Below are 26,007 nucleotides of genomic sequence, written 5' to 3'. Positions count from 1 at the left end.
CAAGCAGTTTCCGCAGAGCCGAAGCCCTGTGGCTTCCCCGAAGGCGAACAGACCCACAAACCGAGTTTCGCGCCGGGCTGGCCGGTCACTTCCTGAAGCCGGCACCCTCTGGCGGGGTGGCGGCGGGGCGAGCGGCTTGGGACACGCGTTTCGGAGCCCGGAGCCCGGAGCCCGGAAGGACCAGGCGCGCACGGGGCGGGCGGCGCGCGTCAGGACCAGTCGGGACCCGCGCGGGGGGAGGAAGGGAGGAAGGGGAAGGAGGGGCGGGGCCGGGGCAGCCTGGCCGCCTTCGCCGTCGCCTTCGCCGCCACCTTCAGGTAAGAGGCCCGCTCCCCGCCGCCACCGCGCCGGCTCCGCGCGGGGAAGCCCCAGCCCCGGCTGGCTCGGCCTGCGGACTCTTTGCCCCCGCCCCGCCCTCCGCGCCGACCCTCCCCGGAGTCAAGGCCTCCGTGTGGTTGCTTGTTTTCCTTCCGAGCCGGAAGTGCACGTAGGAACCACACGCCCGGGCAGCAGATGGGGAAACTGAGGCCGGGTGCAGCACTCGGGCGTCCGCCTGCCCTCCCTTGATAAATGAGGACGCTGGTCCGGGCCAGGGAGGGGAAGGGACTTGCCCAAGGTCACCCGGGGTCAGTGGGCTTCCACTTGGCTCACGCCGGCCCCTCCAGCGCCCCTCACCCCCCTCTCCTTGCCCCTCCAGACCTCTGAGCTCACAGGACACACCTAAACTGAGAATTCCCTGGGGGGCGGGGGAGGGAGGTTGGGAATAACCTCTGCAGAAAAGCCCCGGCCCCAGTGTCACAGGAGACCAGGTCGCCTCATCCTGACCCCTGCTGTTAGAGGAGAATGAATTACTGCTACTAACTTTGGAGTGGATTTTACACTTGGGTAAGCTGAGGCTCAGAGACATGAGGGAATTTTCCCAAGACCAACACCGCTGAGAAGGAGGTCACGATACGAACCTGGGTTCCCCGACTCCACAGCCTGACCCAGTGCCTGGCACAGAGGAGGCCAGCACAGTGCCCCTCTCTCTGCCCTGCTCGGTCTGGCACAGGGAGTCGGGACCACAGCTGGGCTAGACTGGGGGCCTTGGTCCAGACACTACTGCCTAACATGGAGTAGGAGTCAGCAGTTAGTTCTCTTTTCCCCTAACTCGGTGTTCATTTCAGGGCAGAAACATGAAGCCTTCTAAGCTTTGGGGCATCCAGCAAATATTTATTGAACACCTGCTGTGTGCCAGTGTGTGCACTGTTTGTTTGTTTGTTTAACATCTTTATTGGAGTATAATTGCTTTACAATGGTATGTTAGTTTCTGCTTTATAACAAAGTGAATCAGTTATACATATGCATATGTTCCCCATATCTCTTCCCTCTCACGTCTCCCCTCCCTCCCCACCCCTCCCTATCCCACCCCTCTAGGTGGTCACAGAGCGCCGAAGCTGATCTCCCTGGGCTTTGCGGCTGCTTCCACTAGCTAGCTATTTTACGTTGGTAGTGTATATATGTCCATGCCACTCTCACTTTGTCACAGCTTACCCTTCCCCTCCCTGTATCTTCAAGTCCATTCTCTAGTAGGTCTGCGTCTTTATTCCCACTTCGCCCCCTAGGTTCTTCATGACCATTTTTTTTCGTGTTTTTTAGATTCCATATATATGTGTTAGTATATGGTATTTGTTTTTCTCTTTCTGACTTACTTCACTCTGTATGACAGACTCTAGGTCCATCACTTCACTACAAATAACTCAATTGCATTTATTTTTATGGCTGAGTAATATTCCATTGTATCTATGTGCCACATCTTCTTTATCCATTCATCTGCTGATGGACACTTACGTTGCTTCCATCTCCTGGCTATTGTAAATAGAGGTGCAATGAACATTTTGGTACATGACTCTTTTTGAATTATGGTTTTCTCCAGGGTGTATGCCCAGTAGTGGGATTGCTGGGTCGTATGGTAGTTCTATTTGTAGTTTTTTAAGGAACCTCCATACTGTTCTCCATAGTGGTTGTATCAACTTACATTCCCACCAGCAGTGCAAGAGGGTTCCCTTTTCTCCACACCCTCTCCAGCATTTATTGTTTCTAGATTTTTTGATGATGACCATTCTGGCCAGTGTGAGATGATATCCTCATTGTAGTTTTGATTTGCATTTCTCAATGATTAATGATGTTGAGCATTCTTTCATGTGTTCGTTGGCAGTCTGTATATCTTCTTTGGAGAAATGTCTATTTAGGTCTTCTGCCCATTTTTGGATTGGGTTGTTGGTTTTTTTGTTATTGAGCTGCATGAGCTGCTTGTAAATTTTGGAGATTAATCCTTTGTCAGTTGCTTCATTTGCAAATAATTTCTCCCATTCTGAGGGTTGTCTTTTGGTCTTGTTTATGGTTTACTTTGCTGTGCAAAAGCTTTGAAGTTTCATTAGGTCCATTTGTTTACTTTTGTTTTTATTTCCATTTCTCTAGGAGGTGGGTCAAAAAGGATCTTGCTGTGATTTATGTCATAGAGTGTTCTGCCTATGTTTTCCTCTAAGAGTTTGATAGTTTCTGGCTTACATTAGGTCTTTAATCCATTTTGAGCTTAGTTTTGTATATGGTGTTAGGGAGTGTTCTAATCTCATACTTTTACATGTACCTGTCCAGTTTTCCCAACACCACTTATTGAAGAGGCTGTCTTTTCTCCACTGTATATTCTTGCCTCCTTTATCAAAGATAAGGTGACCATATGTGTGTGGGTTTATCTCTGGGCTTTCTATCCTGTTCCATTGATCTATATTTCTGTTTTTGTGCCAGTACCATACTGTCTTGATTACTGTAGCTTTGTAGTATAGTCTGAAGTCAGGGAGCCTGACTCCTCCAGCTCCATTTTTTGTTCTCAAGATTGCTTTGGCTATTTGGGGTCTTTTGTGTTTCCATACAAATTGTGAAATTTTTTGGTCGAGAAGAGCTAACACCTATCCTTCTCAAACTCTTCCAAAATATAGCAGAGGGAGGAACACTCCCAAACTCATTCTACGAGGCCACCATCACCCTGATACCAGAACCAGGCAAAGATGTCACAAAGAAAGAAAACTACAGGCCAATATCACTGATGGACATAGATGCAAAAATCCTCAACAAAATACTAGCAAACAGAATCCAACAGCACATTAAAAGGATCATACACCATGATCAAGTGGGGTTTATTCCAGGAATGCAAGGATTCTTCAATATACGCAAATCAATCAACGTGATACACCATATTAATGAATTGAAGGAGAAAAACCATATGATCATCTCAATAGATGCAGAGAAAGCTTTCAACAAAATTCAACACCCATTTATGATAAAAACCCTGCAGAAAGTAGGCATAGAGGGAACTTTCCTCAACATAATAAAGGCCATATATGACAAACCCACAGCCAACGTCGTCCTCAATGGTGAAAAACTGAAACCATTTCCACTAAGATCAGGAAGAAGACAAGGTTGTCCACTCTCACCAGTATTATTCAACATAGTTTTGGAAGTTTTAGCCACAGCAATCAGAGAAGAAAAAGAAATAAAAGGAATCCAAATCGGAAAAGAAGAAGTAAAGCTGTCACTGTTTGCAGATGACATGATACTATACATAGGGAATCCTAAAGATGCTACCAGAAAACTACTAGAGCTAATCAATGAATTTGGTAGAGTAGCGGGATACAAAATTAATGCACAGAAATCTCTTGCATTCCTATACACTAATGATGAAAAATCTGAAAGTGAAATTAAGAAAACACTCCCATTTACCATTGCAACAAAAGGAATAAAATATCTAGGAATAAACCTACCTAAGGAGACAAAAGGCCTGTATGCAGAAAATTATAAGACACTGATGAGGGTTTCCCTGGTGGCGCAGTGATTGGGAGTCTGCCTGCCGATGCAGGGGACGCAAGTTCGTGCCCTGGTCCGGGAGGATCCCACATGCCACGGAGCGGCTGGGCCCGCGAGCCATGGCCGCTGAGCCTGCGCATCCGGAGCCTGTGCTCCGCAATGGGAGAGGCCACAGCAGTGAGAGGCCCGCGTACCGAAAAAAAAAAAAAAAAAAAAGACACTGATGAAAGAAATTAAAGATGATACAAATAGATGGAGAAATATACCATGTTCTTGGATTGGAAGAATCAGCATTGTGAAAATGACTCTACTACCCAAAGCAATCTACAGATTCAATGCAATGCCTATCAAACTGCCACTGGCATTTTTCACAGAACTAGAACATTTCAACTTTTAGAACCCTTGCCATCACATGTACTGCATCAGACAGATGTGGCTAACTTTGCAGCTTCCTGAGTCATCTTGAACAAGCTAAGTGACCTGTGCCTCATCTATAAAATACCTGTCCCCAAGGTTGTCATGGGGGTGAAAGCGGCCAAAGCCACAAACAGCCCTGTGTAGAGCTGCCACTCTGGGAGCCTTTTCAGTTTTTAAGCCCAAGGCCTAGGAGTGGTTGGATGGGCACAGTTGACTGCATAGGTTGCCATAGCTCAGCATGTCCCAGCATGAGCACTGTTTAGACGCTGGAGGTACAAGCGGTCAACAAGACAAGTGTTGGCCTGGTTAGGGTGATGGGGAGGTATATCAGGGTCAGAGCCTGGAGAATTTCTCACGAGCCTGAAACCATCTCTCCCTGCACTGGTACCACCAGGCTACAAGTGGCTGGATCAGGCTCCTGGGCCCACACATGTGGGACCTGAAAAATGTCATTAGGTGGTTTATCATCACTCTGTCCTTTATGACCTGAAGGTTTTGTAAACATTGCCATACGCTTTAAACTGGGGCTACAGATGAAACAGGAGCCTCGCTGCCATGTGTTACAACCAGCGGAAGGGGACTGGGGACAGGATATTACCCACTTGCCACTCAGCCACCCTCCACTTGGCAGCCAGACCCATCTTTGGTACCACCATCCACTCAAAATCCTTCTGTGGTTTCCCACTTTCTAAGCATAAAGAACAAAAACCTTAACAGGGCCCATAAGGCCCTGCAGTCTGGTCCCCACCTACACCTGGCCTCCTCCTCCAGCTGCATCTCTGATCACTTTATCAGCAGCCCTCCTCAGGGCCTTTGCACGTGCTCTTCTAGACCATTCCTCCTCCCTCATCTCCCTATTCCCAGGTTAACACCTGCTCATCCATCAGATCTGAGCCCAGCCTAGACTTGCATTCCAAGTTCCTCAGGCCACAGGACATCCCCAGGTATGTGGGAGGTTTAGCTCACGGTGGAATTATACACTGTATATTGCTGGGATTAATTTCAGCCTGTACCCCGTCACCACCCCCGCCACACACACACACCTTGCAACTGTAACCCTCATGACTTCCGGGACTGGTCTGAGTTTGCTCAGAGGTGCTCAGTAATGAAGTCTACTTTTGGGAGTAGCTCTTGAGCAGATATGGGGACCTTGCTTTGTATAAAACCGTATTGTCCTTCATCAAAAAAAAAACAAAAAACAAAACGCTGAAGTCACTTCTTAGTTTTGGGGGTAAGTGTTCATTCATTCATCCTTTCACTTACTCTGCCAGGCACTGTTCTAGGAGCCATCAGGGAATGTGCCACAAAAGCCACTGCCCTCACGGAGCTTTCTCTAGTGGGACCACAAACAAATAAACCTGTAACCCATTGTCAGGTGGTAGCAAATTTGATAAAGAAAAGTCACGCAGGGTCTGGTGGGAGCAGGCAGTGGTGGCACCTGCTGTCTTAGACCTGGATGAATATGGAGGGAACTCTGCTGGGGAGGTGGGGAAGCACAGATGTCCTGAGTGGCTTCCACTCCCACCCTGAGCCTCCTTGTTGGGGAGGCAGGCACAGGGGCAACCAGCCGTTATACCTGCGAGGAGGTGAGGCAGAGAAAGCCTGGTGGGAAGTTGGGGGTGGCTTCAGAGGTGGCAGGCTGGACAAATCCAGGAAGCCTCATGGCAGCTCCTGAGACCCTTTACTAAAGTGAAGAAGAACTTGGGTTTGAAGTCACACATGCCTGTGGAGGGTATGTCCTACCTGGTCCTGCCATTTGCCAGCTGTGTGGCCCTCACCTCTGTGAGCCTCAGTTTTCTTGTCTGTAAGATGGGGACAGTGTTAGTCTCTTCCTTGTAAGGCTGTTGTGAGGCTGAAATGGGTTCAGGATGCTTTTGAAGAAGGGCACCATTTGGACATGAGGACCCACATCAAGAAAAAAACAGCATGAGGTGAGGCCCTAGATGAGAAACCCAGCATGGGCTGGAAGCAGCAGATGGTTCAGTTTGGGGCAAGGCTGGCTGGAAGAAGGGAAGTGGAAGAAAACAGTGAAAAGTAGGGTTGTTACTGAACCAAGCTCAGCTCCGCTCACCCACACGTAGTAAAGCCAATCTACTGACACCGGGTTGTGGTGAAGTAAAGCTCAGCGTTTATTGTAAGGCTCCAGACAAGGAGTCTGGGGAAGTCAATGCTCAGAAAAAGCCAAACTCCCCGTTGGGTTTCAGGGAAACTTTTTTTTTTTTTTTGATATATAGTTGATTTACGATGTTGTTAGTTTCTGGTGTATAGCAAAGTGATTCAGTTATACATATGTATATGTATATATATACATATATATATACATATTCTTTTTTATATTCTTTTCCATTATGGTTTATTACAGGATATTGAACATAGTTCCCTGTTATAGTAGTACCTTGTAGTTTATCTCTTTTATATATAGTAGTTTGTATCTGCTAATCCCAAACACCTAATTTATCCCTCTCCCATGCCCATTCCCCTTTGGTAACCTTAAGTTTGCTTTCTACGTCTGTGAGTCTGTTTCTGTGTCGTAAATAAGTTCATTTTAATCATATTTTAGATTCCATGTATAAGTGATACCACATGGTATTTGGCTTTCTCTGTCTGACTTATTTCACTTAATATGATAATCTCTAGGCTATCCATGTTGCTGCAAATGGCATTATTTCATTTTTTATGGCTGAGTAGTATTCCGTTGTGTAGATATATCACATCTTCTTTATCCATTCATCTGTTGATGGATGTCTAGGTTGCTTCCATGTCTTGGCTATTGTAAATAATGCTGCTATGAACATTGGGGTGCACGTGTCTTTTTTAATTATAGTTTTCTCCAGATATATGCCCATGAATGAGTTTGCTGGATCATATGGCTACTCTGTTTTTAGGTGGTTTTTTTTTTTTTTTTTTTTGGCCACACCATGCAGCATGTGGGATCTTAGTTCCCTGACCAGGGATCAAACCCACACCTCCTACAGTGGGAGTGTATAGTCTTAACCACTGGACCACCGGAGAGTCCTATTTTTAGTTTTTTAAGGAACCTCCATGCTCTTTTCCATAGTGGCTGCATCAATTTACGGAGAAGGATTTTTGAAGGCAAATGAGGAAGGGGAGTCACAGGGTGTGTTATCAGCTCGAGCACAGTTCTCTGATTGGTTGATGGTGAGGTAATGGGGTGTCACAGGTGTTAACGTTGTCAGTCCTCAGGCTCCAGTGGGTCTGGGGGGCTACATGCTCATGGTCATCAAGTAGTTAACTTCTTCCATTTGGTGGGGGTTTTAGCATCTGTAAAACAGCTCAGGAACTGTGCATCAGATACTGTTATCCAGGTACTTTAGAGAGGAACTAAAGATTCTGTGACTGCCATATGGCTGATTTACTGTTTAAATTATTACCAGTTCTCCAGGCACAACTGCTACATTTGTCACTACAGTCCTTTCAATCATTAATTCTTGAGCCAGGCTTTTGTGACTCGGGGGAGGCCTGGGAGACTACCACTTTTCCATAAACGAGAGGCAGGCAGAGGACATGGGGGAAGGTGTCTGTCGCAGGAAAGCCCCACGGGGTCCTGCTCGGTTCAGGTTGTTAACCTGTGGACAGACGGAGCTAGTGAGGTTCTAATTCGGAGGTTTTCAAATTGTGTTTGAAATCTTTTGGGCCACCTCCATGTATAAACTAGACCAAAGAGGAGCAGTGTGGCATCGTAGTTAAGATGGCTGCCCTCGGGCTAAGACCCAGGTACAAGTTTAAATCCCACATCACTCATCCTGTGACCTTGACGTCCATTTCTCAGGGCCTCTTTCTCCATCTGTAAAACAGAGATAATAGCACCTACCTGGTAGGATTATTGGGAGGAAATGAGATGATGCATGGAAAGGGGTGGCATTTACTAACATTGACCAAGTATTGACTGGTACGATTTTTTTAATTAAAAAAATTTTTAATGGTGATGAAATAGACACGACATAAAATTTGCCATCTTAGCCATTTTGAAGTGTGCACGTCAGAAGTGTGAGGTATAATCACAGCATTTTGCAGTGGATCTCCAGACCATTTCACCCTGCAAATCTGAAACTCTGTACCCACTAAACAACACCTCCCCATTCCCCCTCCCCCAGCCCCTGGCAGCCCCCACTTTACTTTTTGTCTCTACAATGTTGCTTACTCTGAGTACCTCATATAAGTGGAGTCATACAGTATTTGTCTTTCTGGGACTGGTTGATTTCACTTAGCATAATGTCCTCAAGGTTCAGCCATGTTGCAGCGTGTGAGAATTTCCTTCCTTTTTTAAGGCTGAATAATGTTCCATTGTATGTATATAACATTTTGTTTATCCAGTCATCCATGGATGGACACTTGGGTTGCCTCCACCTTTTAGCTATTATGAATAATGCCGCTATGAATATGGGTATACAGATATCTTTTTGAGACCCTGCTTTCAGTGCTTTTGGGTGTGTAACCAGAAGTGGCATTGCTGGGGCATTCACTGTTGAAATTTGGAGGTGGGCATGGATGGCTCCCCACTGTCTCTCCTCTTGCCCATCAGAGTAAGAGAGGTCCCTGGGACCTTGTGGAGCAGTTTGAAAACCAGTAGGTCAAATGAACCATTAGAGATTTTGCCATTTCTCCCCCTTCCTTCCCAGGAAGACTTCCCTCTTGAATTGTTTTTTAATTATCCCTAGTGGAAACCACCCTTCACTCAGCAAATGTTTATGAGTGCCTGCTATGCTTCCACGTGGGCAGAGGGAGAGATAAACAGTAAGCAATAAGCATAAACAAGGAAAGGATATAGTGTGTCAGACAGCGATGCGTGCTCTGGACCAAGCAGAGGAGCCAGTTAAAAGCGATTGGGAGGAGAGGCTGGGGGCAGCATGGCTTCCCTGAGCTGTGAGATTTGAGCAAAGACTGGAAGGAGATAAGGGAGTTGGTCATGTGGTTATCGGGGGAAGAGCACTTCCGGCAGAGGGAACAGCCAGTGCAAAGGCCTTGAGGTGGGAGCATGCATGGTGGGATCCAGGAGCAGCAAGGAGGATGGTGTGTCTGGAGCAGAATGAGTGGAGGGGAGGGGAGGAGAAGGGTGCGCTACATATGGCCCGGGTGCCTTGATGGTGACTGTGGGTGAGAAGGGAGTCACTGAAGGTTTGGAGCAGGGAAGGCACATGATCTGATTCTAGTTTGAGGTGGAACTTTCTGGTTGCTGTGGGGTGGATAGCTAGGGGTGAGGGCAGAAAGAGGCGGGAGACTGGTGAGGAGGCTCCTGCCAGAGAGATGATGGCAGCTTGTACGAGGATGGGAGTCAGGGAGGAAGGGCGCAATGATAAATGTGGACAAAACGTCCTGCAGCCTGGGCATCCACCCCAATAGCACACTGTTACCCTCCCTGCGCCAGCACCCCGCCCTTCCTCCAGGCTGCTGAAGTGAGGTTGGGATGGGAACTTGCCCTCCATGCCAACATCCCTTTTTTTTCTTTTGGTCTGTAGTGGGATTGTCCAAAACCCTCTGGGTTCTTCTTTGTTGGAACTGTTGCCATGGAAACCTCCTGAGATGCTGCAGTTACCACTGACCTCCAGTTTAACTTCCAGATAGAGGTACAGAACGAATGGGTTTGTCTCCTAAAATGCTGAGAGTGGGAAGTAAATTGGGCCTGCGTAGAATCTCCACTTCTAGGACCATGTCAAGATTGTCTTACTGTGTGTGTGTGTGTGTGTGTGTGTGTGTGTGTGTGTGTGTGTGTGTGTGTGTTTTAACTTTGGACTACAATCTTCAGAGTTTCTGGCTTAAGAACAGTGCTGTAGCTGTATTTGTTATAAAGGATTTCTTCAGCCAGATGTTCTTCCTTCTCCTTGGCTCCAGAATAATTAGTCCTCAGCCTTCCTGTGACACGGTAGCTATCTCTCTGGTAATGATTATCTCACTGTACTGCAGACTCATTAAAAAATGCAGCTGTGACCAGTTAACTCAGAAAAAGAGGAAGAGAGAGAGAAAAAGAACGTCACCCCCGACCCCCACTGGGCTCCCCTCCCCTCTGTAACACACACACACACACACACACACACACACACACACACACACACACATCGAATTTGACCTTGGCCTTTACTGACTGCTCCAAGTTAAAAAAAAAAAAAAAAGCCACAGCTGACTCACGTGTAAGAAAAACAAAAAAAGTTCATTCTTGCATGAGATCTTCTAAAGACCCAGGTCCCAGAGTTTTAAGGATGATTTAAAGGATTTTCAAGGATGATTCTGACCACATTTGATTTTCTCCTTGGTGCCGACTTTGGAATTTTTTCTTGTTCCAAGAAGAAATCCCACTGCATCGTTTATGGTGTCCGTCAACAAATGTGGGTTGAGCACCTCCTGTGGGTGCCTGCAGAACCCAGGTCAGATGTTTGGGAATGACCGTCTACCTCCACTACTGACAGAAATAACCCAGTCCGTGTTTTCTTTGGTGACAGATAACATGACTGGTGAGAGAAAAATCGTGATTGTGGTGCCTCAAAACGTGGTCCCACTCCAGACTAACCGTTTCCGTCCCACTTCTGAGCCTAGCCGTCGACTGGTGTCCTCCCTGGGGTCCTCACCATGTACATGTTTCCCTGAGAGTTGGGGCTCTCCTGGGTCAGGTGTGGACCTTTCTCAGGGTTCCTTGGTGTCTTCACGGCACTTGGGCAGAGGCAAGACCCCCAGGGAGTTGGGACTTACTCCATCCATTAGGGATGTCCTGAGCCCAGGGTGCTGCTGGACTGGCCCTGTGCACATGAGGTGGCCCCAGGCACACAGACACTGCTAGCCCTGACTAGCGGGGTCTTTTTCTCACCACAGGAACCCAGCTCACTCTCTCAGAATCAGTCCAGCTTCTCAGACATATTTGAGAATATCAGACTGGATCCTGGTCCCTAATCAGAACAAGGGGTGGAGGCCCCCGAGGACCAGCATACACAGTTTAGGTGGCACTCCACCCACGGCTGCCACCACACTCCCTCAGCTGGAAGAGTTTGGGGCCCATCCCTTCCGCCTGGACAGTCCATGGCGTTGGAACCGTGGACTCCTCCATCCCACCGGCATGGATGGCCGAGAATTGCCCTTGTCCATCTTGTTGATGACAAGACCTGTTGGTCAGAGGAATGGGACTTAACTGTGACAAGACCTGTGGCTTGGCTGGGCCACGTGGGGCCAGGGCTTTCTGAGACTAAGCACTCCCCTTCTAGGGATCAAGAACACAACTGTTGGGCTTCCCTGGTGGCGCAGTGGTTGAGAGTCCGCCTGCCGATGCAGGGGACACAGGTTCGTGCCCCGGTCCTGGAGGATCCCACATGCCGTGGAGCGGCTGGGCCCGTGAGCCATGGCCACTGAACCTGCGTGTCCGGAGCCTGTGCTCCGCAACAGGAGAGGCCGCAGCAGTGAGAGGCCCATGTACCGCAAAAAAAAAAAAAAAAAAAAACAAACACAACTGTTTTTAATTCTTTTAAAAAAATGTTTTTATTATAAAGGCTCTAATAAGCTCACGACAGAAAATGTTAAAAATTCAGAAAAATAGAAAGAATAAAAATGGATTACTTCTAGGCCCACAGCCCCACCACCATGAGACAAGGATCATTAACATTTTGATGTACTGCCTTGTGATCTTTTTGCTCTGTGAAACATTTTTTAAAAACATAACTGGAGGGCTTCCCTGGTGGCACAGTGGTTAAGAATCCACCTGCCAGTGCAGGGGACACGGGTTGGAGCCCTGGTCCGGGAGGATCCCACATGCCGTGGAGCAACTAGGCCCATGTGCCACAGCTACTGAGCCTGCACCCTAGAGCCCGTGAGCCACAACTACTGAGCCCATGCGCCACCATACTGAAGCCCGTGGGCCTAGAGCCCACGCTGTACAACAAGAGAAGCCACCACAATGAGAAGCCCACGCACCACAACAAAGAGTACCCCCCGCTCGCCGCAACTAGAGAAAGCCCGCGCGCGGCAGTGAAGACCCAACACAGCCAAAAATAAAAATAAAACATAACTGGAATCGTACTGTATATCCAGTGGTGTACTGTTAACCACCTCCCTGGAAAATAGAATCCCTTTGTTTGTAGCACTTTCCATTTCTGTGGTGGAAATACGCCCTCTTGGCCCATTTCAGGCTCCCAGCATCACTGAACACAGAGCTGGGAAGAGATGCCAGTATGAACCGGCATCAGTACACCATAGTATAATTTAAAATCGTATCTATTTGTTCCGATCTTGTAATCAATACACAGTCATTATTGAAAATTCATACAACTTGAACATATAAAGAAAAAATTAAAATCATCCAGAATTGGACAACCACCGCCCCACCCCCCCGGCTTAGAGACAGTCACTGTCACCATCCCAGTGTAAGTCCAGCAGTCCCCTCTGTACAGATGGAGATATAAACAAAATAACTGTCTTCAGAGTTGAAAAGCAATACGTATCTGTGACAGAATATTGGGGAAATCCAGAAAAGTCTCTGGTATCTCACCTTTCAGAGATCACTATAGAGGCTATTCATCTCGACATTTTTCTTCTCTGTGTCTTTTTAATATGGGTGGACTTGTGGCTTGAATCTCCTGGTTTGCAGGCATAGTATATACATTCTCGTGCCTCATAAGAAGGTAACATCCAGGGGAAGGGTGTTATCACTACTGATTGATTAAACACCCTACGGAAGCTTGAGAGGCAGAAAATATTCTGGTTCCTTGAACATGGCAAATGGCCCATTAGGATGAAGCTCAGGTTATTTGAGGTAGTCCCTGAGCATCTTTCTGGCTCTTCAGAAGCATCTTCTCTCTTCTCCTGCTGGGCTCTGGGACATCCCTGGGTAATTCCAGATGCTTGGCCCTTGTTCCAGTCTCCCTTTCTCATCTGATGCTTGATGGGAGGGTAAGAATAGGAGTGCCTTTCTGGAGGGAATAACCTAGCTCTTGCTTAAGCCTGAACACTAGTTCATTTGTTCGTGTCACAGGCAATTTCTGAGCACTCACCCTGTGGCAGGTAAGAGGTTGGGCAGCAGAATACTGATATGGAGTAGATCCAGTGCCTGCCCTCTACTGCCAGGCTAACCAAGGAGCCAGTGCAGCACCCACGGCTCAGGGTACAAGGACTTAGAACCGACAATCCACGCACAGCACCAGGGCTGTGCCCAGTGAATGGTAGCTGACTGCAAACCTTCGGGGGCAAAGGCCCAGAAGAGTGGTAGTGGTGGTAGTAGGGTTAGCCCTGAGCCCCGGGCTAACCGATCCCTCTTTCCCACAGGCCTCCTCCAGATCCCACACCCTATGGACCCATGGGCTTCTTTTTCTGGTTTGCTCCTCCAGGGAAATTTGCATATTTCTCCAAAGAACCTTCAAGAACCTGGACAGCCTGTTTTCAGACTTAGAGGGGAAGCCCACGGTTGTTTCTTGAAATCTGGGTAAGTATTATTTAAGGTTTCTTTCTCTTCAGAACCCTTGTCATTACTTAAAATGATATTAATTTAAATGTCATGAGTTTACATGTTATCTGTCTCCCCGACTAGAATGTATCTCTATGGTGGAAGGTGGTTGTCTGTTTGTCTTAGTCACCGCTGTGTCCCCAGCATGTAAGACAGCACCTGGTACATATTTATTGTACGTATCTGGTACATATTTGTTTCTTTATTTATTTATTGGTTTTTGTGGGGGGTTTTAGCCGTGCTGTGGGGCATGTGGGATCTTAGTTCCCCGACCAGGGATTGGACCTGTGCCCTGGAAGTAGTGGAAGCGTGGAGTCCTAACCACTGGACCTCCAGGGAAGTCCCTGGTAGATGTTTATTAAATTAACTAACTGGTTGGTTTGGAGTGGAGGCGAATATCTATTTTAGATTTACTTAGAACTTAAGGTTTTCATATTCTCTAGTGACATCCCACCTTTCCTTTTTAAATAATTATAGATTTCACAGGCAGTTGCCGAAGTCATACCAAGGGGTCCCGTGGTATGTCATACTCAGCTCCCCGCATGGCCATTGCCTTTGAGGTTAAGTCGGACTCAGCTGGGAGGACTTGGTCCTGCAGGGCGTAGCCCCTGGCAGCTTCCCCTCCAGCCTCATTTCTTCCCTCCCAACCTCTACACCGACCCATTGTCCAAGCCCTGACTACACTGAGCATCCTTTTCGTTCTTCAAAAGCGTCCTCTCTCTTCTCCCTCTGGGACTTCACAGATGCTATCCCCTCTGCCTAGAACATTCTCTTCCGACTGACCCCACCCCTGTCTGATGTCACCTTCTCTGGGAAGCCAATTCTGGGTTCCCCTCTTTGTATCCCTCTATCTGTGTTTTCTCCATCACAGCATTTATCCCACTGGGTTATCATCATCTGTTTACTTGTCCATCTAGCTCTACCACTGTCCTGTTTCTTCTACTGGAATACCCTGTCCCATCCATCTGCAGCGCTGTCCCCCTTACTTCCTGCAGGCCTCTGCTGGAGTGGCACCTTTCATCCGATACTGTTGTCACCCCCCGCCATCCTGATCACTGCATATCACCGTCTCCCTAACTGTTCACTGCCCAACTGAATGTTTATATATTTATTTATTTACTTACTTACTTATTTAGTGGACTGTTACATCCAGATCCTCTGAGTGTGAATCTCAGTTCCACCACTTAATAGCTATGTGATCGTGGCAAGTACTTAAATGATTATGATCATGATGTATTAGTGTATTATCTCCTGTCTCCCACCAGAATGTAAGCCCCTTGAGAGCAGGGAATTTGTCAGTTTTGTCCCCTGATTGGCCTCAAGGCCCCCTTCATTCATCCAGCAAGTAGTTATTGAATGCCTGCAATACTCCAGGGCCTGTTCAGAAAGCTAGGGTTACAGCAGTGAAAAAACAACCAGGGGCTGCCTCGAGAAGTTTATGTTTTACTTGTTTACACAAGTAAACAATACAATTTAAAAATATATTATTTAAGACAGGAGTAAGTCTTATAGAAAGAGAACTGGGTGCTAGGATAGAGAGGCAGAGTACATGGCCTGGGGAATCAGGGAAGGCCTCTCAGAGGAGGTGACATTCAGGCTAAGGCCAGAATGATGTGAAGGTCAAATGTAAAGTGTCCCAGGCTGGGGGGAATGGCAGGTGCGTAGGCCCAGAGGGAGGACCAGCTTGCGTATTTGAGGAGCAGAAAGACAGCCAGCATGGCTATAGTGTAGTGAACAAGGCGGGTGTGGGGGGCGTGAGCTGGAGTTGAGAGGCGGGCAGGGGCCAGATCAGGACTCTGTAGACTATCATGAAAGGATTGGTGATGGGAGGTGATGGGGTGATGGGAGGCCTTCGGAGGCCTTTAAGCAGGTGAGTGACATGATTGGTATATAGGACAGCAAGGCCGCTCAGGCTACTGTGTAGAGAATGGATTATAGGGCATCAGGAGAGTATTCTGTTGAACGGATGAATGAATGAATTTGGCCTGAGCTGAGCTCTTCGTGCACTCAGTGCAACCCCCTGTCCCCTGTGGTTAGAGACAGGCCAGCTCATGCTTCTCTGATTAGAAGGCCGTTTCTTCTTGAGCTGAGAACTAACATGGGGCTCCCCAAATACCAGCCCAATAAAATACCATCTTGGGTTCTTCTGGGTAATAGGGACAATTACCCCAGCTGCCAAGTGGCACAAGGTAGTAGAAATTGCTAAGCCTGCTGGCATCAAGGCCAGGCGCTGCCCCCGGTGACGTCCTTAGTTCTTGGCTTGTTGCTGTCCTCTTGGTCCACCGACATGGTCTGCACTGATTATCTGAGCCAGGGAAATCTACAAACAGATCTCCAACTTGGGTTCCTGGAGCAACCATTGGAGGCCAGTCTTGCTGGGTGACATTGGGCATGGTCTTAACCTCTCTGGGCCTCAATTTCTCCATCTGAAACAAGGGAAGGAGAATCCCTGTGTGGGTGTAGAGGAGAGAACATGGGGTTTAGAACCAAAGTCTGGTTTGACTTTTCGTCACATACTTACTGTGTAACTGTGGGGAAATCGCTTGGCCTCTCTGAAGCTTATAGTTAAAGGAGAGAATCTCATAACGCCTCACGTCCTACTTAACCTTACGTGGTAGTTGTAAGAATTAAATGGATTTAAAGTGCTCTGTAAACTGTTATGTGCTGTCCAGATGTTGGTTTGTGGCTTTTAACTACCTCAGAGTTATTTTGAAAAACTGATGGCAATATTAGTTGTGGACAGATTTTTAAATAATCCCTCCATGGAGGTGATACTTTGAGAACAAAAGATTTTATTGCTCAGCTGGATGAGAAAAAATTTGTGGACCAAAGTCAGTGTGGAGTATGGGTATTAGACTAGAAATCTCTTGGCGATAAGACGAGTGTTCGAAACAGAGATGGTGGCCCAGAGCTCTGGCTTTGGGCTCTGGTCTGCCATTTACTGGCATGTGACCTGGGCCCAGTTCTTCTCTGAGCCTGTTCCCCTCCGGTTTGAAAACTGGATGCTATGGTATCAATAGTACCTGGCTCGTAGAGTTGGCTGGGACCATGCTTGTTAAAAACTGTAGCCCCAGGGCCTGGCATCCAGCAATGGCTCAATAATGTTGCCTCTTACTATTATTTATACACCTTTGCTGTGTGCCAGGCACTGTGCGGAGCATCTTAGTTACTTGTCTGTTGATTCTTTTTATGCATTTATTTCTTCATGGCCATGTCATTTATTGCTTACACAGCTCTTCCAGACACGTACTGTTATAGTCCATTTTTAGGCAAAGGAATCTCAGTGCAGAGAGTTTGAGTTGCCCAAGTTCCCACATCTATGAGTTGGAGGCACTTAGATTCACACCCTGTCTGTCTGGTCCTGAGCCTGCATTCATATCCACAGTGCCCTATGGTCACGGCTGGTACCCTTCCCAGTACCCGCTCCCAGGGCCCTTGGATGCCTGACTTGGCTTGGTTTGTCCCTTCCCCACTCCTCCCCACCCATCCCTTCCCTTCTTCCCCTTCTGCCCCTGGGAAGGAAAGAGAATAAAGGGAGGGACAGAGGAAGGGGAAGGAGACCTTGCTCCCTCCCTTCCTCCCGTTCACTGAAGTATAACGTACATAGAGTACACAAATCGTAAGTGTACAGCTCAGTGAATTTTTAAAATATATTTATGCCCATGTAATCACCACCTGGGTCAAGATATAGAACATTTCCATCACCCAGAAGCCTTGCTGTCCCCCTTCTAAGCCAATATTCCCTCCCACTGGCAGCCTCTCTTCTGACTCTTCTCACAATAGATTGGTTTGACCTATTCTTCAAGTTCATATAAACGTAATCCTACAGTATATATTCTCTGGTGAATGACCATCTGCTTACCATTGAGATTCACTCATGTTGTGGTGAGCCAAACTTCATTCTTTTCATTGCTGTGTAATATTCCATGGTATAAATCTGCATAGGTTGTCCATTCTGCTGTGGGTGAATGTGTGGGTTGTTTCATTTGGGACTATTATGAGTGAAGCTCCTATGAGCATTCGTGTCTTTTGGGAGACATAAACCTTCATTTCTCAGGAGTGGAGTTGCTGGGGTGTAGGGAAGACACATGTTTAAATTTAGTGGATAAAGTCAAACCATCTTTCACAGGGTTGTACCAATTTACACTCCCACCAGCAGTGTATGAAAGTTCTATTTGCTCCTTATTCTCTTAGTATTGTAGGTCTTTTTAATTTTAACCTTTCTGATATGTGAATGGTAGTATCTCATTGGAGTTTTAATTTCCATGTCTCAGATGGCTAATTTACACTCGCACCAGCAGTATATGGAAGTTCTATTTGTCCCTTATCTTCGTCAGCACTTGGTATTGTCAGTCTTTTAATTTTAGCCATTCTGATGGGTGAGTAGCCATGTCTCATTGGGGTTTTAATTTCTGTTTCTCTGATGCCCAGTGATGTTGAACACCTCTGCGTGTGCTTATTGGCCATTGGATATCTTTTGTGAAGTACCTATTTAAGTCTTTTGCCCATCTTAAATTTGCCTTGTTTCTTTTTCTTAGTGACTTGTAGGAGTTGTTTTTACACTATGGATACAAATCCTTTGTGATATACACATTGAAAATATCTCCCCCAGCCCCAGTCTCTTAAAGATGATGAATAGAAGTTTTTAATTTGAATGAGGGCTAATTTGTCTACCTTTTCTTTTATGATGTGGTAGTTTTTGTGTCCCATTTAAGGAAGCTTTGCCTACCTGCTGAAAGCATTTTTCACTGGGATTTCTCCCTGCAGGGCTGGAAATGGCCACAGGGGACGGGTCGAGCCAGAGGCTGCCCCAGGTGGCCGAGCCAGGTGTGGAAGGGGAGCCGCATCTGCCCACAGGCCGGGAGCTGACCGAGACCAACCGTTTTGCCTATGCCGCCCTCTGTGGCATCTCCCTGTCCCAGCTCTTTCCAGAACCTGAGCAAAGGTGAGTGCTTTTATCTCACAGAGGGATGGTCATGATTCTTCAGGGAGATGATTCTTGGCAGCCTGCCAGGTGTTACTGGACACTACAAAGAGGAGAAAGCCATTGTCCTTGCCTTCAAGGAGCTCACAATGTGGTAGGGGGCTAGGGCATCCCTCATTCAGTACCCACTTATTTATACCTTCACCAAGCATTTAAGGAGCACCTACAAGCATTTCACCAGGCACCGTTTGAAGTACATGGAAAGTGGACATGAGTAAGACAAACAAGGCCGGGGCTTCCCTGGTGGTGCAGTGGTTGAGAATCTGCCTGCTAATGTAAGGGACATGGGTTCGAGCCCTGGTCTGGGAGGATCCCACATGCCTGCCGCGGAGCAAGTAGGCCTGTGAGCCACAACTACTGAGCCTGCCCGTCTGGAGCTTGTGCTCTGCAACAAGAGAGGCTGCGATAGTGAGAGGCCTGCGCACCACGATGAAGAGTGGCCCCTGCTTGCCACAGTTAGAGAGAGCCCTCACACAGAAACGATGACCCAACACAGCAAAGATAAATAAATTAATTATCTCCTACCCCCAACATAAAAAAAAAAAAAAAGACAAACAAGGCCGACACTATCCCTGCCCTCAAGTAGGACACACCCTAATAGGGGGATAAGATATCTACATTCAGTGAGCACTTACTATGTGCTGAGTGTAGTACAAGGCCCTGTGGAGAAAACAAGGAAAAGCAAGGCCTGGCTTCTACCCTCCTGGTGCTTACAATCTGGTGGGGGGCGGGCACCCAAATGAGTGATTTTAACAGTGGACAAGTGGGCTAAGTGCCACGATGCATATCAGGTTCAGTGACACTCAGTATATGGAGTCGGAATAGTAGAGTGGCTAAGAGCTTGGGCTTGGCCTTCAAGCCCTTTAAGGATTTTGCGGGGAGAGAGTTTGGAGACCAGAGGAGGGAGTTGTTTGGAGAAACCAGGACAGTGACCCAGAGATGGAGGGACACAGGTGAGATGGAGGGACACACGCAGTTTTTCTCAGGGAGAATGCAGGTGACTTGGAGACAGCTTGGGTGCTGTGGGTGGGCCAGAGGGAGGAGCTAACTTTGGCCCCAAAGGTCCAGATGGGGAGGGGTCCTGGGAGGACAGAGATATCATTCCTGAGACAGGGAGTGATGGGTTGGGGGCAGGAGATTTTTGCATCTGCAGTGTTTTCAAGAACCGCAGCCCCCAACCCCAGCCATGGTCCCCATGAGTAAACTTCCCCGTGCCTTGGGTCTTAGCTGGGTTTTTGTTTGTTTCGCTTTTTTTCTTTGTCCCTCCCACTGGCCCGAACCTTGAGCGTTTTCATCTCCTTGGGGGTCACTTCCAGGAAGCCTTTCCAGACCCTCCTCAGCCCCCCAGACAGGAAGCTTCTCCACCTGTCTGTCCAGTGACCTGTCACCACAGCCACCATGCTGCACTCTAACTCTTCCCCGAAGGGCGGAGCTGCCTCGTTCGTCTCTGAGTCCCCAGTGCCTGGCACACAGCTTGGTGTAACACACACCCTCGGTAAAGGTCTGTGAAAAGAAGGGATGGATAAATACTGACTTTCTTGGCACAGGAGACATTCCACGGGATTTGGACTTAGATCTGGGTTCGAGTCCTACCCCTGCCACTTTCCAGTTACATGTGGCCTTAGGCAGTTTATTTAACTTCCCTATGCATCAGTGTCTTCATCTGTAGAATAGGGCTAGTGATACCCACCTGCTGAGTGATTACAAGAGTCAAATGAGATGATATAGTTAAAGCACATAGCATAGTGTTTGGCCCACAGTAGATGCTCAATAAATGGCGGTGCTTGCTGAGTCTGTGACTTACTTTATTTGTTCAATTTCCTCATCTGTACAATGAAGACAATCCTGGAACTTACCCCTACCATTCAGGGTACTTTGGGCTGCAAGTAACAGTACATTGTACTAAAAGAGATTTAAATAATAAAAGTTACAATGGCCATCATCAAAAAATCTAGAAACAATAAATGCTGGAGAGGGTGTGGAGAAAAAGGAACCCTCCTGCACTGTTGGTGGGAATGTAAATTGATAACAGCCACTATGGAGAACAGCAGGGAGGTTCCTTCAAAAACTAAAAATAGAACTACCATACGGCCCAGCAATCCCACTACTGGGCATATACCCTGAGAAAACCATAACTCAAAAAGATACATGTAGGGACTTCCCTGGTGGTGCAGTGGTTAAGAATCCGCCTGCCAATGCAGGGCACAACGGGTTTGAGCCCTGGTCCAGGAAGATCACACATGCCGCGGAGCGACTAAGGCCGTGCGCCACAACTACTGAGCCTGCGCTCTAGGGCCTGCAGGCCACAACTACTGAAACAGGCGTGCCTAGGGCCTGTGCTCCACAACAAAGACAAGCCTCCACGATGAGAAGCCCGCACGCCGCAACGAAGAGTAGCCCCCGCTCACCGCAGCTAGAGAAAGCGTGTGCGCAGCAATGCAGACCCAACACAGCCAAAAATAAATACATAAATAAATTTATTTTAAAAAAAAGATACTGTACCACAATATTCATTGCAGCACTATTTACAATACCCAGAACATGGAAGCAACCTAAATGTCCATCAACGGATGAATGGATAAAGAAGATGTGGCACATACATACAATGGAATATTACTCAGCCATAAAAAGGAATGAAATTGAATTATTTGTAGTGAGGTGGATGGACCTAGAATCTGTCACACAGAGTAAAGGAGGTCAGAAAGAGAAAAACAAATACCGTATGCTAACGCATATATATGGAATTTTAAAAAGCGGTACTGATGAACCTAGTGGCAGGGCAGGAATAAAGAGGCAGACATAGAGAACAGACTAGAGGGCACAGGGTGGGAAGGAGAAGCTGGGATGAAGTGAGAGAGTAGCATTGACGTATATACACTACCAAATGTATAATGGATGGCTAGTGGGAAGCTGCTGCATAGCACAGGGAGATCAGCACAAAGCTTTGTGATGACCTAGAGGGATGGGATAGGGAGGGTGGGAAGGAGGTTCAAGAGGGAAGGGATATGGGGACATGTGTATACATGTAGCTGATTCACTTTGTTGTACAGTAGAAATTAACACAACATTGTAAAGCATTTATATTCCAATAAAGATGTGAAACAAATTTTAAAATTTAAAAATAAATAAACAATAAGAGATTTGTTTTTCTCACTTAACAAAAAATCAAAAGGAAGAGAGTTCCAGCATTGATACAGCACCTCAAAAAGCCTTTGGGTTGGCTTTTCTGCAGTTCTTAGCCTCCCCCTCCTGATCATAAAATGGCTGCTGCAGTGCCATACATCACAGAACAAGACCCAAGGCAAAGGAAGGAAGGCCCAAGGAAGAGGAGGACAGGGATTCTCTTCAAGTCTCTCATCAGGGAGGAACTCTTTCCCGGGATACCCTGAGAAGGCTTCCCCTTTTGTGTCATTGGCTAGGTCTAGTCAAATGCCCTCACTTCACCTGCAAGGGAGGCAGGGAAAAAAATAAAGGCACTTGACGTACTCTGTCTCCGTCATGGGAGGGGGCTTCTACTGGTCAGGATGAAGGGGCTGGGGAATCACTGCTGCTGAGAAACGGCCATCCATCAGAGAGGGTGGTCCTGAGGAAGGAACGTGTTGATGGCCCTGCAGAGCCTGGCACAGAGCTACTGCCAAACAAACGTTGGATGTTCTCATTATTAATAATGAAACCACGTTCTCTATCTAGAGGTTAGAATACATCTCGTTGGATGTTCTGTTCCTAAGCAAGCCAGGGTCCCATCTCCTGCAAGGGTCCAGCTCTCTCCCTGCTCTAGCCCATACCTGTGCCATGCATGGGAAGCTCTGTCTTTCCAGAAGCTTCTCAGATCTGATAAATCCCTACCTGATAAGCTGGTAGATAGGTGGGGGAAGAGTTCTGCATACTTTGTTCACATAAACAAATATTTATGAATCTGAACTGTGTGCCAGGCCTGTGCTGGGCACCGCCTGGGAGGGCACGTGGAGAAGTTGTTCTGTGTCCCCCACAAAATCCAAGTATGGTGTTAAGCACATGTGGCTGAACCGGAAGCATCTGCCTTGGGGGCAATTTCCTTCCTGAAAGTTACAATGCTCTATGCCACCTCTTTCCGCTTGGTTGATCTCAGTCTTCTTAAGGCCCAAAACACATTTTAAAACCAGCCTCAATCTGGGTTGTAAATCCCAGATATGCTGTTGGTTTCAGTAATCTTTAGAAAACTTTCTGTGTTTATGTCCACATGAGGCATAAAAGCAAGCCTTTAAAATATTTATCTCTCTTCCATGCTGTAAGCGTCACAGACGCTGTTCCTTACAATGAACTCTGTTTATTAAACTTGGAGATATTAATGGTGTAGAGCAGGGGTCAGTAAGCTTTGTCCGTGAAGGTCTAGATACTTTAGGCTTGCAAACCCTGTGGTCTCTGTTGCAGTCACCCAGCTTTGCTGTTGCATGTAGGCTAAAAGCAGCCGGGAGACAGCATGTAAAGGAATGGGCGTGCTGTGTTCCAATAAAACTTAGTTTCAGAAAAAAAAAGGGGGCTGCAGCCCCCTGGTGTAGTTTTCCAGCCCCTAGTGAATAGGAGGAGCTTTGGACTAGGAGTCGGGAACCTGGATTCCAGATGAGGCTTTGCCCTTTCCCAGCCAGGAGACCCTTGATATGGTGTTTAACCTCCATAGCCCAGGGCCTCCGTCTCAAGACATGGCAAGGATGAGAGGGGAGATGGATGCACCAGCCTAGCCGGTGCCCAGCACTCGGTGGGTGCCAAGGAATGTGATTGCTGGAGAGGGACGATCTCTGCAGTGGTGAAGCATGACCTCTGGAGTCAGAGAGAACCCTGGACCCTGGAGCTGTCACTTAACCTCTCTGGGGAATACCCTGGCAGTCCTGTGGTTAGGACTCCGCGATTTCACTTGAGTGACCTAAGATCCCACAAGCCATGTAGCATGGCCAAAAAACACAAACTAACAAAAAAACACCTTTCTGGTTCCGGGTGTCTTTATCTCTAGAATGGGGGTAAAAATAGTACCTCCCTCCCTCATGGGGCTGTAATGAGAAGTAAATGAGTCCGTGTGTATGAAGCACTAAGTACAGGGACTGACAGATAGTTGCTCTGTGATGACCATTTATTATCATCATTGCTATTGATTTTTATGTGGTTCAGCTAGATCACCAGTCACGTTAGAAGCATTTACCAAGGCCCTGCCATTCTACGATGCTATTTCTTATTTCATAGATTGCTGTCCTGGGACTTTACATATATATTTATTAATTCATTTGTTCATTTAAAGAAACACCTATATAGGGCTTTATATGTGCCAGGTTTTGCTCTAAGCACATGACAAATGTTAACTTAGCTTTCAACAACCCTATGCAATAGGTTTCATCGTTATCGCCACCGTTTTACAGACAAAGAAACAGAGGCACAGAGAGGCTAAGTAACTTGTCCAAGATCACACAGCTTGTGGCACAGCTGGGATTTGAGCTGGAGTTCGTGCTCTTCACTCCTCCACTCTTGTTCTGAGATGCTTCTCTACATCCAGGACTTCCTCCATGGACACAGGGCCAGGCCGTGCCGCTGCCCTCGGCACTACGTATATGTTTACCCCGAAGTAATGCTCAATTCACTTAGTCATCCCTCCCTGCATATACACTCACACATCATCCCAGGGTAATCCCAGTAACTGTAGCGGGGTAAGTTACAGTAATTGTTACAGCAGTAGGTAACATTTATTGAAGGTTTTCAGGCACTATTATCATGTCATTTAATCTTTCCAGCCAATCTATGAGACAGGCCCTATTATCATCCTCATTTTACAGCAGAGGAGAGTAAAACTAAGAGAGGTGAAGTAGGGCATGAAGCCAGTCACCGAGGGAGCCAGGACTCCCCCAAGGGGTCAGACATTAGAGCCCGGCTCAACCCTCTTCTCCACTGCCTCTCTTGGTCACCTTGTAAATAAAATAGTGATGCTAACTAACATTAGTTGAGTATCTACTGCATGCCAAGCCCTGCTCGGGCTGCTTTATATGTATCAACTCATTTAATCCTCAGACAATTTTATGAAGTTGGTTTCTTAGACCCATTTGCAGATAAGGAAACTGAGGCACAGAGAGGTCGAGTTACTCGCTCAGATGTCCTTCAGGAGTGAAGGACTTTTCCTGGGACTTCCCTGGCGCTCCAGTGTTTAAGACTCCACGCTTCTACGGCAGGGGGCGCAGGTTTGATCCCTGGTCAGGAAACTAAGATCCCTCATGCCGTGGCATGGCCAAAAAAAAAAAAAAGGAGTGAAGGACGTTCCCCCAGCTACTGAGAGGGCTTTCCGGCACAGCCTGGGTCTGCCTCAGCTGAAGAGAGCCACTTCACCCAAGGTTCTGCCGCCTTCCTGGGGCAGCCTTTGTCCGATGACTGTCTGAAATAAGGGTATAAAGGCCCAGCCCTGTTGCCCCACTGGGGGCAGTTCTCAAGGGTCACCCCATCTTCAGATCTCCCCACAGGGTCAGCTGAGGATTCTGTTGAGACTGGACCTCCCTGCCCAGTCCTGTATCCTCCCTGCCCATTCACAGACGTTGACCCCAACAGAATCCCCAGTAATCATTTCAGAGCTGCTTCCCGGGGACCTGGACCAAAACAGTGGTAGGGCCAGGATTTGAACCTGAGTCCTGCACTGCTCCTGTCACAGGCCCGGCCTGCAGAGGTCTCTCTACTTGGGCTTTGGCAGCAGCAGCTCTAAAGAATGGGTTGGGTGGGCTGCCTGGGATCCACAGGAACCGGAGCCGGGCGGTGCAAGCGGGGAGCTTCCTGAGGTCGCCCTCTCTACCAGGGAGCTCTCCTTGTCTCTGGGAAGCCTTTTCTCTGCACTGGCCTAATCCCCTCTGATCTGATTCCCTTTTCCGCATCCCAGTGGTGGCTTGGAATCAAAGCCTTATATGGACTCTTCTGGGGTCCCCAAGATGCCATGTGTTTCCTGTAGCTCCTGGGGTCCCTCCTCTCCTGGAGCACCCCATCCATCCCCCACCCAGGGACCCCCTCAAATGACTGCTGCAGACAGAGCCCGCATGGTGGTGGTGGGCACGGCTGGAGGACAGACTTCTCTGCACTTTATCCACTTCTACAGCAGCCATTGTGTCTCCAGAAAGCATGTCCGTGGCCATTTCCAACAGCAGCCAATCTCCATGTGTGGGAACCTTTTCTGGTCACTGCCTCTCACCTCACAGGTGGATTTGGGGCTCCCTCTCGACTCATCGGGGCTTGATTCCTGCCCCTGTCCTAGCATATCCCACGGCCCTGGATCAGTTAGTTCCGCCCAAGTCTCCATCCCGCTGCGAGCTTCTCATCCAAGGCCCATCTT

The 26,007-nt window shown here is 47.6% G+C and overlaps 1 protein-coding gene across 7 annotated transcripts in view; it reads left to right on the top strand.

Moving 5' to 3' along the window:
• Positions 1 to 245: 245 nt before the first annotated feature.
• Positions 246 to 26,007, top strand: part of TMCO4 (transmembrane and coiled-coil domains 4) — a 93,208-nt gene continuing 67,446 nt past the window's right edge. For 4 of the 7 annotated variants that reach the window (XM_032641157.1, XM_032641173.1, XM_032641179.1 and 1 more), the window contains exons 1-4: positions 248 to 317; positions 9,738 to 9,845; positions 13,519 to 13,675; positions 18,464 to 18,641. In XM_032641157.1, the coding sequence (XP_032497048.1) occupies positions 18,472 to 18,641 (170 nt within the window). In that variant the 5' untranslated portion in view covers positions 248 to 317; positions 9,738 to 9,845; positions 13,519 to 13,675; positions 18,464 to 18,471. Of the gene's footprint in view, positions 318 to 9,737; positions 9,846 to 13,518; positions 13,676 to 18,463; positions 18,642 to 26,007 lie in introns of all 7 variants that reach the window. The other 3 variants (XR_004351171.1, XM_032641146.1, XM_032641150.1) reach the window with 3 other exon arrangements.

This window comes from Phocoena sinus, chromosome 1 (assembly GCF_008692025.1).
Source record: "Phocoena sinus isolate mPhoSin1 chromosome 1, mPhoSin1.pri, whole genome shotgun sequence".
In the NCBI taxonomy this organism is placed as follows: domain Eukaryota; kingdom Metazoa; phylum Chordata; class Mammalia; order Artiodactyla; family Phocoenidae; genus Phocoena; species Phocoena sinus.
Note: the sequence above shows the minus strand (reverse complement) of the source record. Positions and strands in the feature narration are given on the sequence as shown.